The following is a 15,818-nucleotide window of genomic DNA, read 5'->3' on the forward strand; positions in this document are numbered from 1 at the left end:
TCTGAAGGGGGCCTACAAGACAGCTGTGGAGAGACTTTTGAGGGTGTCAGGTAGGGATAGGACTAGGGGGAATGAAGCAAAGCTAGAAATGGGGAGATTCAGACTGGATGTTAGGAAGAAGTTCTTCCCCTTGAGGGTGGTGAGACACTGGCACAGGTTGCCCGGGGAGGTGGTGGAAGCCTCATCCCTGGAGGCTTTTAAGGCCAGGCTGGATGTGTCTCTGAGCAACCTGATACAGTGTGAGGGTTCCCTGCCCATGGCAGGGGGGTTGGAACTGGATGATCCTTGATGTCCCTTCCAACCCTGACAATTCTATGGTTCCATGACAAGAGCTGCTACCACATCCACTGAACAAGGCCGCAAGCAACAGCCTCACCCTGCCTCCTAACTCAGAGAACAACCGCGCTGTTTCCCCCTTTTGTCTGTAGACAATCTCCTCAAGCGCAGACACCACAAGACCTGGCCCCTGAGCGGCGGGAGGGGTCAATAGGCCCCCCCCCAACCTCCTCGCACTGCGCCGGTGCTGGCTGAGAGGGCAAGGTGTGGCCTTTCCCCGCCCCCTTCCCACTTGGGGCTACTTAAGGAGAGGAGGGGGGAAGAGGGCGAGCTGCATTTCTCCAGATTTAAGAAAAAAAAAACAAAAAAAGAAAAAAAAAGAAGAAAAAAAAAAAAGGAAACAAAGAAAAAGAAAAAAATAAGGGGAAAAAATATAATCCTCCGGTGTTTGTTTTCTCAAAGGCGTTGATATTCGTTTTAAAGGCATCGTTTCTTTTCAAGCTTCGGTGAATGATGGTGAGTGGAGAAGGTCGGCACAGGGGGAAGTTGGGATGAGCTCTTAGTTGTGGAGCGGCTTTTTGCTGGGGGGCTGTGGTGACTTGCTCGGGTACTCCCCCAGGAAGCGAAGGCTCTTGGGGTGAGGACGTCGTAGTTGCCTTGTAGGGCGCTGAGTGGTGTGCCGCTGTCAGGGTTGGACCCCTCAGAGTTACGTTTAATACCCCAACAATCTTAAGAATAGGTGAACAGTTAAGATTGGGAATAAAATAGAGTAAAAAGCCTGGGGCTTCTTGTGGGGCGAAGTGTCGGCCCGCCGCAGCTGTGGGCGCCGAGGTGTGGCGAGGGCTTTGCGAGAGATGCGTTTCACACCGTCAGCAGCCATTTCGTGCCGCCTGGTGCCGTGCCGCACCGCCGCGTTCTCCGCTCTGCGCATGGCCTGGCGGGCGAGGCACTACCCGGCTGTGTGTCTGTCCGCGCTTGCTGTGAGGGTTAGGCGAGGACTTTGTCTGGCTGGGGATTTCGGGCCGTTCGCGTCTGCCCGTTGCCCTTCCCTAGACCCCAGATCCCCGGCGCCTTTTCTGGTAACGCGGCAGGCGAGGTGCGAAGCCTGCAGGATGTGAGCGGCCGCGGGGCTGCGGTTGGGGGCAGCCCTAGAGGAGCGGCGGCTCCGTGTCGCTTGCCTGAGGTTCCCAGTGTTGGTTGTGGTGTTTGTGGTGTGTGTGGGTTTTTTCTGTTTGTTTTGCCCCCTCCTCTACGTGCCAGAAAAGAGGTTTCACCCAGCGCGTTGTGGACTTAACGTGGCCAGGGAGAGTTCGCTGCCCTCGCACGTTGCTGTTCTCCACCGTGGAAGGTTCAGGAGTTTTTAATTGAAAGATGGATTTCACGAGTGTATCCCGGACACCTCGACACCAATATAGAAGAAGGGCGTTTTTAAAAGAAGGCTAAGCCGTCCCCAAAACCCCCACCGCCAAAGAACAAAAAGCTTTTATGTGAAAGTTAAGCGTTAAGCGGCCGCTGTTGTGTTGCGGGCGTCCCCAAGTGCTTGCCTGATGGCTCCACCTGCCGCCCAGCGGGGAGACCTCCCCGGCCGCCATGTTCTGTGGGTAGGCGCTGCGCTGTCATGGTAACCGGCTCCTCCGCAGGGAAGGGCTGTGCCGCGGCCACCTATCGGAGGCTTAAATAAAATAAATAAAAATAGAAAAAAAAGGAAAATGCTCAATGCTTGTTTAAAACAAAGAGCATGTGCGGCTAGGGAAGGGCGGGGAGAAGCCCAAGGAACCAGGCACTCGTACTTCTGTGGCCAGAAGCAGAAGATGTGCAGGAGACTGATGTTTGTGAGCTGCTTGAGTAGCTAGGTATTCCCCCTGCCTGGTCCTGGTGGCAGGCCTTTTCCGCTTTTTTTTTTCCCCTTCCAAAAGTTTTGACTCAAGAGGTTAATCCAGTGTTTTGGTACCGAATTAAAGTTGATTTTTACTGGAATAATGCAGCGAGCAAGATGGTTAAATGTCCCTTGTGCTGAGAGAAAGGAAAAACCCCTATTAATTTCTGCAGGCTGATAAACTTTGAATAAGCCCGAGTTGTCTGACATACAGAAACTTGAATTTCAAAGATATTACATGTGCTGGCCAGACGAAGCACCTTCACTTAGGTTATTTTTGAAGGGTTGGGTCATTTCAGCCTATAATTTCAGGGCAGCCACTTCATCTGACCTCAGAATGCTGCACTTCCATTGCAGCCTTGCAGACAGGCAGTATCTGTTTGCCTGCCCACCTCTTTGTACTTGCTCTGGCACTAGCTGGGTGCTTCTGCTGTGAGTAGTTTCCTGTTCTGGGTTGCCAGAGAATTTGCACAGCGAAGTGACTGCTTCTCTTTTAGCCTGGTTCACTGTAACAGATCCAGAAAGAAAGAAGTCGAAGCTAAGTGTGATCAGCTCAAGGTTGCTATGGAGTTGCAGTTTCCATTTTCAGTTCAAATACCCTTTAGCGGGGGTGCAGCCAAGGAAGTGGCGTCTTCACCACTTGCATCACTTTTGCCCTTGTGCTTTTTATGGTAGCACAAGTGTTTATGTAACTGCAGGATGAGTTTGGAGCAGGAGTGGATGGTTTTGACAAGCACTACAAGACTTTTCTCCGGTAAATTGCAGGGTTTATTTGCTTGCACAGTGATGTGAAGAGTTGCTCTGCTGTAATAGGAGGGAAGGAGGAGATCTTCCCTTTTTCTGTTTACAGGAGAAATGTTCTACTGCACAGTCCTAATTACTGTGACATAGTGCAAGTTCAGCAAAATCTTACTTTAATGCAAACAACTCGGGAGCAAGTTTGTAGTCCTTCATATTCCTGTTGTAGCTAAGCTGACAAAATTCTTTTCCTGAGAAAATGAATGGCATGAATATTCCATCAAGACCTATCTAATTTCTTAGAGCTTACTTTTGGTATATCCCTGTTTCCCTGTTACCTGTGCTCTAAGGCTATTTATATGTAAGCTAACCTAAATCTCGAGTATTTAAAGCTTGGAATGTTTTGTGTGGGTTATGCAATTTACAGTAAACTGCACCTTGAAAGACTTTTAATTTCTTGCTCACATAGTAATGTTCTGAAATCAATAATTTGGGGGTTGTCACTATATGTAGGGTAGTAGCAACACTGGTCACGAAGCTTCCTGCAGTCAGGGCTACTTAGAGTAGCTTAGGTTAAGTCTAGATCTAATGTTTTGAAGTGTCTTAATGTAATCACTTGAACCTTTTTTCCAAGGAGTGGTATATTTGCAGCATGTACTTCCTTTCAAGGCCTTGAAAAGGTGCTAGTGAAACTCCTCTTCCCTCACTGTATCCATAGGACGATGCAGGCATTTTAGTGTCTGAAAGCTTGCTGTAATAATTTGACTGAAATCTTTTTTCCTGTGTAAATTTCTCAGTCTACAAGTGTGGAGACCCAGTGTGCAGGCGTCTCAGAGGATAATACCCATTTGTCAACAACCAGTCAAGGATATGTTTTACCAGAAGGGAAAATCATGCCAAACACAGTCTTTGTTGGTGGAATTGATATAAGGGTATGTATGTATTTTTAATTGTTAAAGATAGCTATAGGGCCACTTCAGTGGAAAGGAAATGGGAGTTTTATGTTTGCTTGTCCCTTTGTTATGGTGGTTTGCCTTTCTTAAGATTAAGGTGTTGCAGTGTCATGAGAATTTTGGAAGAGATGAGTAGCCTTAGTCCTTACAGTAGTAAAAGACGGTTTGGAAACATGGTACTGGTTTTTTTAAGTCAATTGTAAATAGCTGAATGTGCTTGAAGAAATTTTTCTTCTAGATGAATGAAGCAGAAATTCGAAGTTTCTTTGAAAGATATGGTACTGTGAAAGAGGTGAAAGTAATCACTGACAGAACTGGTGTTTCCAAAGGGTGAGTAGACCTTGAATAGTTGCTTTTAAGTTGCTGCTTCTGTGGACATTATTCTGTCACTGCAGCTGCTTAGCTCGAATTGATTCTTAACCGTAGCTGCTGTTTTCTGTTGTGGTCATTTAACACTGTGAAACCTCTGAATGTAGATTGCCACTTAAATTTGTATCATCTTAATAAAGAACAGCCTTATTGTTCTGCTTTCAATCTGGTTTGGTTTTGGCTTTATAGGAAAGAGAGGGGTTTGCCACTCAGCCAGTAGAACCAAAGCTTGAAACTTGTTTGATGCTTGCATCTATTAAATATTATTCTAGAATCTGGCCTGTAGTGCCTTTCATCTAGCCTAGTAGCACATGCTCCCAGCAGCAAACTTTCATGCTGAATTTTAAACTTAAGTCCTACTTACGTTTGGTTTGCAATACAATGTATTGGCATATGTGCTGTTAACTGCTCCTGTTCAGAATTTAGCTGATGAACAATTCAACCTCGATTATTGAGTAACCTGGCTTTTGTTTTCCTTTTCAGGTATGGATTTGTATCTTTTGTGGAAAATGTGGATGTTCAGAAAATAGTAGAAGTAAGTTCTTTGTCTGAATTACCTGAAGAAGTTAATGGCATGTGTTTAGGGAGATGTACCCCACTTAGGAAATCATGAAAGGAAATTTAGGGCTGCCCAAAAAGTAAACTGGTGGTAGAATGTTTGTGAATTTACTTCAAGAAACAAATTGTTTTAGCTTTGTGCTTGAATGTCTCTTGTTGTATTTCTAGTCGTTCTCATTCGCTTATGTTCTCTGGGTCTTTTGGGCTGATGGCTTTCTGTCCTGGGTGATTATCATAGAGCCTTTGTGCTTACGTAGAGCTGTTAGCATGACAATGGGGAAGGAGTAACAAGGAGAGCAGCAGGAGGTTTTTTTACTTCTCGGCAGTTCAAGTAGGTGTTCGGTTTTGGTTTGGTTTTTTTTCCCCCCTGTGGTATTCATGTGTTTGGATATTACCTGGGAACACAAATATGTTGTCTTTTAAAGCCTCCTCAGCTAGAAGATGCAACTCTTCACATGTCATACAATTTTTCTGTAGTTCTCGCAGGAGATAACTCTAAGACCACTAGGGCTGCAACAGCTCTACTCCTTGAAGTGAAAATGGAAATCTCACTGCGTACAACCATATCTGTTACTTGGTTCTGATAGGCTGCAGCAGGTCACAAAGCACTGATGAAGCTGTTTCCCTCTTCTCCCAAAACATGTGTGAAATAACAGGTATTGAAGTATTTCCCCCTCTCATGTTGTTGTCTCAAATCTCCCAAGTCTCTGGATGATAAACAGCTTCTCATCTGTTTCTGAAGCTCTTGAATAGGGAATGTTCCAGGCACATTTAGTGTTCTGTCATGTTTGGATGTATTTACTGGCTGTCCAGCTCCTTTAGAGAGAAGAAAACATTTGAACAAAGTGGAAAGCAGTGAAACTTCAGCAGGAGATTTTTTTTTTTGGTTATTGTCAAAAGACTTCAGAAGCTTACTGTTCTCTTAACTCTCATAGTATGCTGACAAAAAATACCTCTGTAACAAGCAACACACTTCATCTGAGAATGCCTTTTTGTTTGTTTGTTTTTCTTACTGTGGGTTACACTTGTACTAGATCAGTGTGGAATACTTGCTTTGAAGCAGCAGTCTCTGTAGAGCCCTCTCGAGTAGCATTGCTGTTTGAGCTACATGAGTTTTTCTGTGCCTTTCTTCAAAACTGAAAGCCCTCAGCCTATCTCTTATTCCTACAGTACTCATTGATATGACTTTGTAGACCAAAGGTCTTGGAAGACCCAGAGGTATATGTCTCTTTTTCTTTCCAGTACAACTTACTGCCTTGTCAGGAGCTATGTCCAGAAAGAAATCATCTTATGAGGCTGTTGTCTTCTGCAGGGGATGGAAAAAGGGAAAGCATTAACATCTGCATTTTAGAGCTCAAGTCATAAGCAGATATCACCTCTCTAAACCACTTCAGGCATTGCCTGTACTGAGGGCTCAGTGTAACAAATGAACAAGACTGAGCCTCTCCACAAATTGCTCTTGATGCCTGTGTTTATCTGCCTAGCTATAGCTTTGTCCATTTGGGAAGAGTTCTTCCTTCTGATTTAGGTCAGATTTAATTTGTAACTGCACTCTGGTCCAGTGTGAATGTTTGCAGTTCAAAACAGAAAGCTACTTTGTGCTTTGAGGGGAGGCTTCTCTTTCAAGGGCTCTTATTGTTCAGGTGGAAAAGACAGTTACATGGTTCTGGGCACAGCAGGATTGCAGGATCACTAAAAGGAAAAACAACCCCCAAAACCCCCCCAACCAACCCCCAAACATATCAAACCAGTCGAAGTATTTTAACTTTTTTCCACCACATTGCTTTATTTCCTTTTTATCAGTGTGAGAAGATGGTCAAATAAGAGTTCTTTTATAGTGCTATTTTTCTGCTTGGTTTTACAAACAGCAATGAATTTGCTGTTCTCTGTACTAAGCACTTCAGCAGAAATAGGAGGAAAAAGCTTAGTGAAGTATCTTGAGTTACATACTTTTTTCTGAAGCAGGCAAGTCCTTAGTGGTGCATGAGAGAATCTAGAGACTGTCTGCATCTATGGCTGGTCTTAATACTTGGTACTGAATTGTTTCAATTGGGTTTGAATAAATCTTTCACTTCCTGTGTGTAAAGCATTTGTAAACCTCAACATTAGTAATCTGCTGCAGTTCAGAGGGCTTATTTTAGCTTATGTTATCTGTGCTATGCACATCTTCATGGATAAGTAAATAAGTTTCTTGTCACCATCTTGACAGATTGTAAGATCAGATGCAAAGGTGAATTCTCTTTTGGGAGTTGTGTGAAGTTCCTGAGGACCTGAATAAAGGTTAATCTGTTTAAATCCAGCTACTAAAGCAACTTTCTATACTCCAGACTTAAACTGTCATCTTGTAAAGAGCAAAATTTTACAGGCCATCTTCTGCAGTCAGTCCAAAAAGACCTTGAAGTGTAAGGTGGTTGTGGTGCCATTTCAGCCTATATCTATCAGCAAGTCCTCTGCTAGTTTTCAAACTAAACAGTTTCAGTGAAGAACATAGGCAACTTATGCAGGGAGGGGGTGCTGCTTGAAGTTCTTCCTATGCTTTATTATGACTTCAGGTGCTGTGCTGGCAAAATAATACTCACTCATTGATCACTGAGTCTGAAGTCCTGCCTTCTCTCTGAGCTAGTAGAATGTGCTGACTGAGAAACTGGCTATTAAGGAATGCTTCCGCCTCTGTTTTCAAGTCTTTCAAGATGCTTATGTTCAGGGTTTGGCTATTTGAGGAACACATGGACCATGTTTCAGTTTTGCACTTTCTTGGATTAGTCTGTGCACTGCATAGGAGCTTTGGTCAAAAAATTGAATGTGAGCATGCTTGGATGTCCTGAAGGAATGCATGTGAATGCTGCTTTGGGCAGAACACAGTGACATGCAGGCAAACAGTGCTTAGCCTTCCATTTCCTGTAACACTGTGTGGACAGCTTCTAATGTGTTACATAAAGCATGTTAGGAAACTTGTGAAGGTAAGTGACTATAAAGTCTCAAGGGAACTCTGTTAGGATCCTTACTGAGATAAGACTAGTTCAAATTTGTGTGTATTAAACCAGAAGGCTGACAGTCACTAATGTAGTTGAAAACTACTAGTCAGTGTTGCTGGTAAGGCAAGTTGTGTGTAATAGTTGGTAAGTAAACCAGTGGGTGTCCTGAGAGCACTGCAGGCAATTAAAGGTAAAAGGCACAAGGTATTGAGGTGGGGGAAGAGAATGGAAGCTCTAGAGCCTGTAGGTGAGGTGATGATACTGTGCTGTGTAAGCAGAGAGAAGTCACTTTGAGATCAAACCACCTGCACACCTCGCTGGTTCCCAGCTCACACAATATCCTGTCTTGCAGTCGCAAATCAACTTCCATGGCAAAAAGCTGAAACTGGGGCCAGCGATTAGGAAGCAACAGAACTTGTGTAAGTGTATACATCAACCAATTTCTTCATATGAAGTGTCTGGAGGTTCCTAATGATAACATTTTCTCTGACATAGGATGAAGTTAAATTTCAGTTATGAATTTTACAATTGCACTAGTGGGTGTAGAGTTTTGATCATAAAACTCAGTAGCACAGTAATCTGAGTTAATTCAAGAGTCAAAACATAAAGGTGGTTTTGCAGCTTGACTTGAGATTGCTAAAGAAATATATGTGAAAATATCCTAATACCTTTTTTCCACTTCACACAAGGTTCTTATGCTCATCCCAAACCAGTAGTCTTCAATCCTCCTCCACCGCAGTTCCATACTGTATGGAGTAACCAAAATACAGAGACCTTCATGCAGCCTCCAGCTGTAATGGGCCCAGTAACACAGTATGTTCAGGTAAGGCTGTTCATGCCACTGATTTCTGAATCATCACATGTTTTTGAAGGTGCAAGCACATAGAACTTCAGGAGTAGGTACTGAGATTCCAATCTTAACCTTACCTGCTTATTTTCCTGTTGCCTTCCCCAAGAAGTGCTGCTCAACTTCAAAGCGCTTCAAAAGAGTGCCAGCAACCTTGGCAAGTCTCTTCAACTATGTGATCTCTTTATGAAACAATACACAGGGAGAGACTTCCTATGTTGAGACTGAAGAAACTTTAGAAAGTGGAGCTGTGATTTAATTATATAAGCTAAGTAATCTTTTTACTTGTCACAAATACACCTGGATATCTAATATACTGCTCCACAGACACTAAAATGTGGGTTTTTTTAAACTAGAAGTTGGTTGTAGCATCTTGGGGTGTTGTTTCCTCCTACCTGCAAAGATTCTTGTTTGTGAACTGCTGTTGTGTCCTTGTAAGAACACCATTGCAACATCTGCTGCTAACAGCTGTGACCAGTGCAGTATGTCTACAGCACATCTCTTTGTTGGTACTTCAGAAAAGCATTCATACTGAGCTGTAGGCAGAGTATTTCTGGCCTTGCTACAAGTCCTGTACTGTGAGCAGAAGGCTTTCCAGATGATACTCTCTTCCTGTATTAACTCCATATGATAGGGGGATGTTAATTGCAAATGGATTATGCTATATGTATTTTCATAAGCAACTGAAGCTGAGCAAACTGTAGCGACTCACAGAAATGCTTTTTGCTAAGGCTGAGCTTGATAGTAGTAGTTCACATTCTCTTAAGTTCATTGGGAAAGTGAAATAGTGTAGGAAGAATCAATTCTCTTTAACGTGCTAGAATATCCCTTTGTTCTTTGAAGAAGCTGAGGAGGTTCCAGCTTAACATTGTGTCAAAATACTTGCAATGAAGAAATGCTGGGGAATCATCTGAACTGCAGTATTTCGCTTGCCTCTGGCTCCAGGAAACTGATCCTCAGTCCCTTTTTTGACCTGTTTCAGGTCTACTTAATGTTTAGGGGATGAATTGCACTTCTGAAATGACTTAAGATCACATTGCTACAAGCAAGTGTGGGCTTTAGATATGTAATACACATCAGAACCCAACTTTCAAGGGAATTTAGTGCATGAAGTGCTGAAGCCCCAAGGGAAATCATAAAGCTTGCTTTTTAAATAACAAAGCTAGTCTGAAACAGGAATTGAAGTAACAATGTGACTATACACTAAGAATGTGCTCCTGGCTTCATAAATACCTTTACAAATACATGTTTATCTTGCTTCAAACTTGCCTTAACAACAAACAATAATCTGTTTGCAGACGTATCCATACAGCTCACCAGCTTTATTGATACAGCAGCAAGTTCCTGTGGGATACCAGCCAGCCTACAGCTATCAGGTATGCAATTGTTCAGTAGCAGAAAGGCTGAGAAACTTGAACAGAATGGATAGTGTTAATAGGAGTTTGGTCTTTCTGTACCTTATAAATCCTGGAATGAGAAGAGAAAGAAGGAAGCTTAGTTTGTGGTAAGGATGACCTTGGACTGAACACGGTGTGAAGTATGCCTGAGAGAGAGATTTTACTAGGCAAGACTGAAATGTTTCATGAAAGTCTGTACATGCAATGTTGTGAATGGTGGCTCTTAAAGAACAACTGCTTGTGTTGGAAATGAATGAATAAAAGCTGGGTTTCTTAAATGTTGTCCAATTGTTGTTTAAGGTTCAACCTCAGTGGCTTACTGGGGAGCAAAGGAACTACGTTATGCCTCCGGTAAGTCTGCAAAGTTTAACTTCTGGAGCTTTGCCTTCTCAATTAGCACACTGTTTTGACAGCTTGGTCCTTAAAAAGTTGTTTGCTGACAGAAAGTGTGTGTAATCTGGTCTGTATAAATCTGTAGCTGTTGACAGAATAGGAAATTGTTTAGGATTTCCTACTGGCAGGATGTTGTTTTTAGGAGCTGCCTGGCAGAACAGAACTACCTGCTTTGTAGTGTTACTCCAAACATTCTGCTCACAGGATCCTGGAGTTCTAACCTGAACAGAATTCTTATTTTCAGGGAAGGTTGAAGGAAAAATAACTGGCCATCTCATGCATGAGCCTGGCTGACAAGATCTCTGTAATACTACTGCTTATTGCTCAGGTTTTCTTGTAATGCCACACCCCCCAGAGTAGTCTGCTTTGCAAAGACTGGTAATTTTTTCAGCTCCTTTCAACAGCTTTTAAAAATAATTGGCCAGGCTGCTACAGACTGTAGATGTTACTGGTGGCTTCTAAAGGAATAACTTTGTTTTGTGTCTTTACAAGTGACATTCACAGAAGAGAAAATGTTCTGTGTTTCTTCAGTGGTCTTGAAACTTAAAACCTGTATCTTAGACATCCTCATGGTCTTTGTATTTATGGATTACAATTTCTGTGATGTTTAAAGGCTGCAATTCCTCAGTTTTCTTCTAAATGTTATCCATTCAAGCTAATTCTCAGCAGATGTCTGTAGAATATGTGGAAAAACAAAGGAACTTTGGGCATACCTATCTATTGCTGCCTCCATGCATCTGACAATTGGTGTCTCTGATCATATTAGAAGAATACTTTTACATCTGCTTGCTTCAGTCATGTTCTAAGTTTTGCTTTCAGCTTCTTAGCAAAAAAGCAGTCCTTTCATTGGAAGCCTGTATTCCTGGTAGTGAAAACTGCTTTTAAGGGGGCAGAAACACAAATCAAAAAACTTGAAGTCTCTGCAATACTAATTACCCTGTTGGGCTTGAAATAATTTGTTACTTAACATTGTGGCAAGCCAAAAACATCTTCAGAGTAGGTGTGCATGGTAGTTTTCAGTAGACATTTAAAATCTGGTTATGTGAGCAGGCAGCTTTTCTAGAAGAGCTATCTCAGTTATGCAACTTTCAGTATCAGCCTTGACAGACTCAAAAGAGGACAAGCATGTAGGAAAGATAGCAGACTGAAGGATGGAGTTTCCTGTGTTGTACCTTCCTGTTCATTTGGTGGGTAATTGTGATTGCCAGTCATAAGTGAAATGCCCCTGTTCTGATGAGGTCACATGATACCCATTTGATGGTTAGGGATGTTGCTCAGAAAGGAGTAGCCTTAACACCAGTCTTCCCTATCTCCTGATATTGCCAGCTTGAAATCAGAGTTCTGGTGTTGAAAGGCTTTTGGGGATCTCAGATGGTACACCTTGTAGTTGTGTGTTGGTGTTAGGCTATGCCTTTAAAATTTAGCTACAGATTTTTGAGCAGAAAAGTAGAAAAATATAAGTAAATCACTATTGGGTGTAAAAAGGAAAACAAAAGATGGTTCTAAACAAATTAATTGGATAAATATCTAGAATAAGACAGGCTGTACCTAAACAATGCCCTCTTCTTTCTGGATCTCTGCTGGTTTGTTTTGCTCGGGAGAGATTGACCTGCTTATCGGCTGGCCTTGGCTGAAATGAAGTCTTAACTCACTGCTTTCTCTCTGTCTCTCTCTTGTGGAGTGGGGGGCAGTGGAATATTCTAAGTGCTGTATATTTTGTACATACTCATTGCATTCTATAATAGAGTGTAGTTCTTGCTTGTAAATACAACTTTCTTTGCTTCTGAGCTGCTCTGGCAAACTTAATGCTGGGGGAAAACTTCAACCCATCACAAGCTGATATTGAAAGAAACTGAAAACTATTGCCAAGTCTGAGCAAATCTTGACTGCTGTGAGGAAGGACAGTGTTTTGCCCCTGAAAAGTGAGGCTGCATAATCTTGCCTTTGAGATCCTGGTGAAATGGGCTGTAAAAGCTTCCAATCCTATCTGGAAGGATCTTTATAAACAGTAACTGCTTTATCAGCCTCTTTCTTGTGATTAAAGTCAGTACTGTCTTGCCAGTTGCAACATTGCACTGTATGCAGAGGGAAGTGAGGAGAGTGTTAAACTGAAATGTCTTGTGCTTCTCTAGATGTTTTTACATCTTAAATTTCAATTACATTAGCATGAAGGAAGCTTCAAATAAGAAAGGGACTCTGTATGGAAAAGCAGTTCCTTGGAGGGGCAATGATGGTAGATAGCTTGCTTCCCCTTCTTCCATTATACTTCAGTGAATAATCTTTTGAATTCCTGCTTCTCCCAAATTCTCCATAAACTCCTTTGGGAAGATAACTTAAGAGTGGTGAAGGTGAAGAGAAAAGACATTTCCTTGAGTAGATCCTTTCTGGCAGGAGGCAAAGCTGTCTAGAAATAGATCAGTATGCAGTATTTCCCCCATTTGAAGAACTTCTAATGAATTGTGAAGGTGAAGTTGATACAGCTTATGGCTAGGTGAGGAGCAGTGTCATCAGTACTGTGCATGTTTTTCCAGTGTTACTGAAGCAGGGTGGTATTTCAACTACACAGGTTTATGCTTCAGTAAGCTATCACTGTGCAGAGGATCCAGAATTCGTCCAGACAGAATGTGCTGTTCCGGAGCCCATGCAGTCCTCTAGTAACTGTCCACAAAAGGTAAGTGCCTTCTCACAACTTTAGTCATAAACCCTGTTCCAGTAATATTAAAGTTTGCACATGAAGATTATGATGGAGAGGGCTTCTGACCAGTATCCTAGAAATGGAGGTTACAGCTGTTGCTTTAGCAGTTGCTCAATTCAGTGGATTTGGTTTTTGTGTGAAACTTAAAGGCTCACATACTTCCTTGGGGAAAAATTAGGGCCTAGGCTGTGGTGCTGAGGGCTGTGAAAATGTGATCTTAGATCAGTAAGTACAACAATGTTTTTAAATGACAAGGAAGTAGTAGAGGGAGAAAAAGCAGCTTATGTACCACTACCTGATCTTAGGCAGATTCATTTTAAACTTAAACCATCTGAATTGGTAACATTTTACTTTCTTTTTGTGGAAGGTAATCCTTGTTTGGCTCTGAATTGATTTTTTTCCTAAAGGTGACTTTATTTTTTGCCTGTCAGCCTATTCCACCACTGAACTAGCATGTTACTGGTCAGAACTGTTGTGTTGTAACATCTAAGGGTGATAATGAGTTAAGATGAAAAGGTTGGTTTTGGTGTTTTGGGTTTTGCTTTTAAAAAGGGACAAGAGCTCAGGCAATACAAGGCAGTTGAGAGGAGCACTGAATACAAAGTGAGCCTTGTGATGTGCCCACATGGCTAGTAGTGGGCTGAGAAAATCAGTATCACTGTTAGATGCACATATAACTGTATTTCAGAAGTCTGTGGACAGGAGTATACAAACAGTAGTATCCTGTTTGCTTAATCCTGAGAACCGTCTGAGGAACACCTTTGTATCACAAGAAGACTATTTTAAGGTATGTAGTGGAAGCATAATTGAATCCCTAAAACACAACTGGCCTTCAGTTATCACCTGTAATACACCATAAAGATGAAAGGATTTGTATTTGGAATTCCATTTGAATTCTTTCTTGTACATACTGAGGTGTATGGGTTTGGTTCTCAGATGCTTAATGCTGAAGCAAATGCTGAAATGGGACTTAGTGTATTTATCAAGCCTGCACAAAAAAACATGCTGAACAGTCAACTCAGGCTGGATAGTTTGACGTACTGACACACTGCTGAAAGGATAGGGGGTCGCTCCCTAGTTTGCATAGGGGATACTGAGCTTGAGCCTGGGTAGTCTTTATACCAGTTAAGTACCCTCTGTAGCTTGCTGTCAGAGTTTTGCTCTGTGTTCAGCCTTGGTAGAGCTGCAATTTCTGATGGCACTCTGTGGTGGGTATTTTTTATTTGTTATTAATGCTGTGTTTAAGACTTTGCTTCCTTTTTAAAGAAGTACAGACACATGACTGGACACATGTACTTTGAAGCAGAAACACAGAAGCCATGTTTATGACTTTTGTAGCAGGGTGAATAGAATACAGAATGTCTTGAGATACTTTTGGTGAAACTTAGTTGCTGTATTCTATTGATTGAGAAAACTCTTTTCCTGTTTGTTTTTCCTATCTTACTCCAGGAGAGGAAGGTGCATCACTACAGAAAAGGAAGAGCAGTATTCAAAAGTGTGTGATCAGTGAAGACTTGGAAGTATCTGAAGTTTGTTACCTTGCTGTTACTACAGTTCAGTTTAGCAATGTATGCAGTATAACCTCTTTCAAAAAGTTGCTTCAAGTTGAAGTTTGTTCCTGTTCTACCTGTTTGAACTCAATCTTGTTTGAGTAGTTGAAGCTTAAAAGTTGTAAGAGTTGACAAGAGTTGCAGGTTTTGTTTGCATGCTTCCTGTGGTAACTAACTGCAATGGTAAGAAGTTTATATGGGAAAAACAGTCTTGGTTTGTTTGGTGCATGCAGTTTTTCTTCTGAGCTTTAAAGTACAGTTTGCATGTTACACTTTGTTTTTCCTAAACCCCAGTTTACCTGATTAACACTCACCAGTTCTCTTGCAGTTTAAGAATGGAAGTAGTTATTTGCCCAAGAAGGTTGCATTTTAAAACTGAGTTCTTAATCAGTGGAACGGAAGATGTCAAGTTGTAACTTAACTGAAGCCCTTTCAAGTTGTGGTTGTCTTTAGACTACCTAATCAATGTGGTTATGTTTATTCGTGACAGCTTATGTACCTGCAGTCTTCAGCATCACTTAGTTTTGGGAAACAAATTAAGAATCTTAAAATTCCTCAGATGCAAGAATATCATTAGCTGCATTGGCTACTCAGTATGCTTTTTTACTTGAGAACTTTTACCAAGCACCTGTGTGTTAAAATTGTGATAACACTGCCTTTAAAATAGCCTTTGTTACATGATGCAAACTGTTAATCAAAGAATGTCTGTAAGTCTATTTTAATAATTATGTAGCTTTTAGTAATGTATTTTGAAACCATTAAAATAAATTTTTACTTTGAACTTGGCTTTCCAACTGTCTAGTGACCTGCTAAATACAGCACCAGAGTTAAGCTCTGGAACAGTGTAATAAAGATTTGGGGAAGCTTCTTGAAGATTGAGGTGAAAATTCCAGTTACAAATAGTAAGGCATCTTGCAATAGTTAATAGCTGCACTATTCAAAGAGTAGAACTGAGAGCTCTATTCAGCCTTGCATGCATGTTGAATCCTAGCCTGGGTGTTCTCTGCCTCCAACACTTCACTCTCTAAACAAAAATGAAAGTTAGGCCTTTCTTGAGGGGTGTGTGCATGAGTTCAGAGGGGATTGTGCTCTGCTTCAAACTTCCAGAAGGAAATGGCCAGGAAAAGACCCAGAGCTAGATGTTAATGAAGTGTATGCAAAGGAACTGAGTTGCTGGACGTGTGAGTATGG

The 15,818-nt window shown here is 41.8% G+C and overlaps 1 protein-coding gene across 3 annotated transcripts; it reads left to right on the top strand.

Annotated features, from left to right (window-relative positions):
- The first annotated feature begins 585 nt into the window (after window positions 1-585).
- DAZL (deleted in azoospermia like) lies at window positions 586-15,412 on the top strand. 3 transcript variants are annotated; one of them, XM_068152534.1, is made up of 11 exons: window positions 586-792; window positions 3,688-3,822; window positions 4,082-4,173; window positions 4,696-4,747; window positions 8,098-8,164; window positions 8,435-8,568; window positions 9,891-9,968; window positions 10,290-10,340; window positions 12,949-13,053; window positions 13,766-13,864; window positions 14,527-15,412. In XM_068152534.1, the coding sequence occupies exons 1-11, from the start codon at window positions 787-789 to the stop codon at window positions 14,578-14,580; spliced, it is 873 nt and encodes a 290-aa protein (XP_068008635.1). In that variant the 5' UTR covers window positions 586-786; the 3' UTR covers window positions 14,581-15,412. The 3 variants fall into 3 exon arrangements, with proteins under 3 accessions (XP_068008635.1, XP_068008636.1, XP_068008637.1); XM_068152535.1 differs by having other exon boundaries at window positions 13,769-13,864; XM_068152536.1 differs by lacking the exon at window positions 13,766-13,864 and having other exon boundaries at window positions 587-792.
- Window positions 15,413-15,818: the final 406 nt, after the last annotated feature.

The sequence above is a fragment of the Melanerpes formicivorus genome, unplaced genomic scaffold, assembly GCF_026170545.1.
Source record: "Melanerpes formicivorus ecotype bairdi unplaced genomic scaffold, bMelFor1.0.p_v2 SCAF_23, whole genome shotgun sequence".
Taxonomy (NCBI): Eukaryota; Metazoa; Chordata; class Aves; order Piciformes; family Picidae; genus Melanerpes; species Melanerpes formicivorus.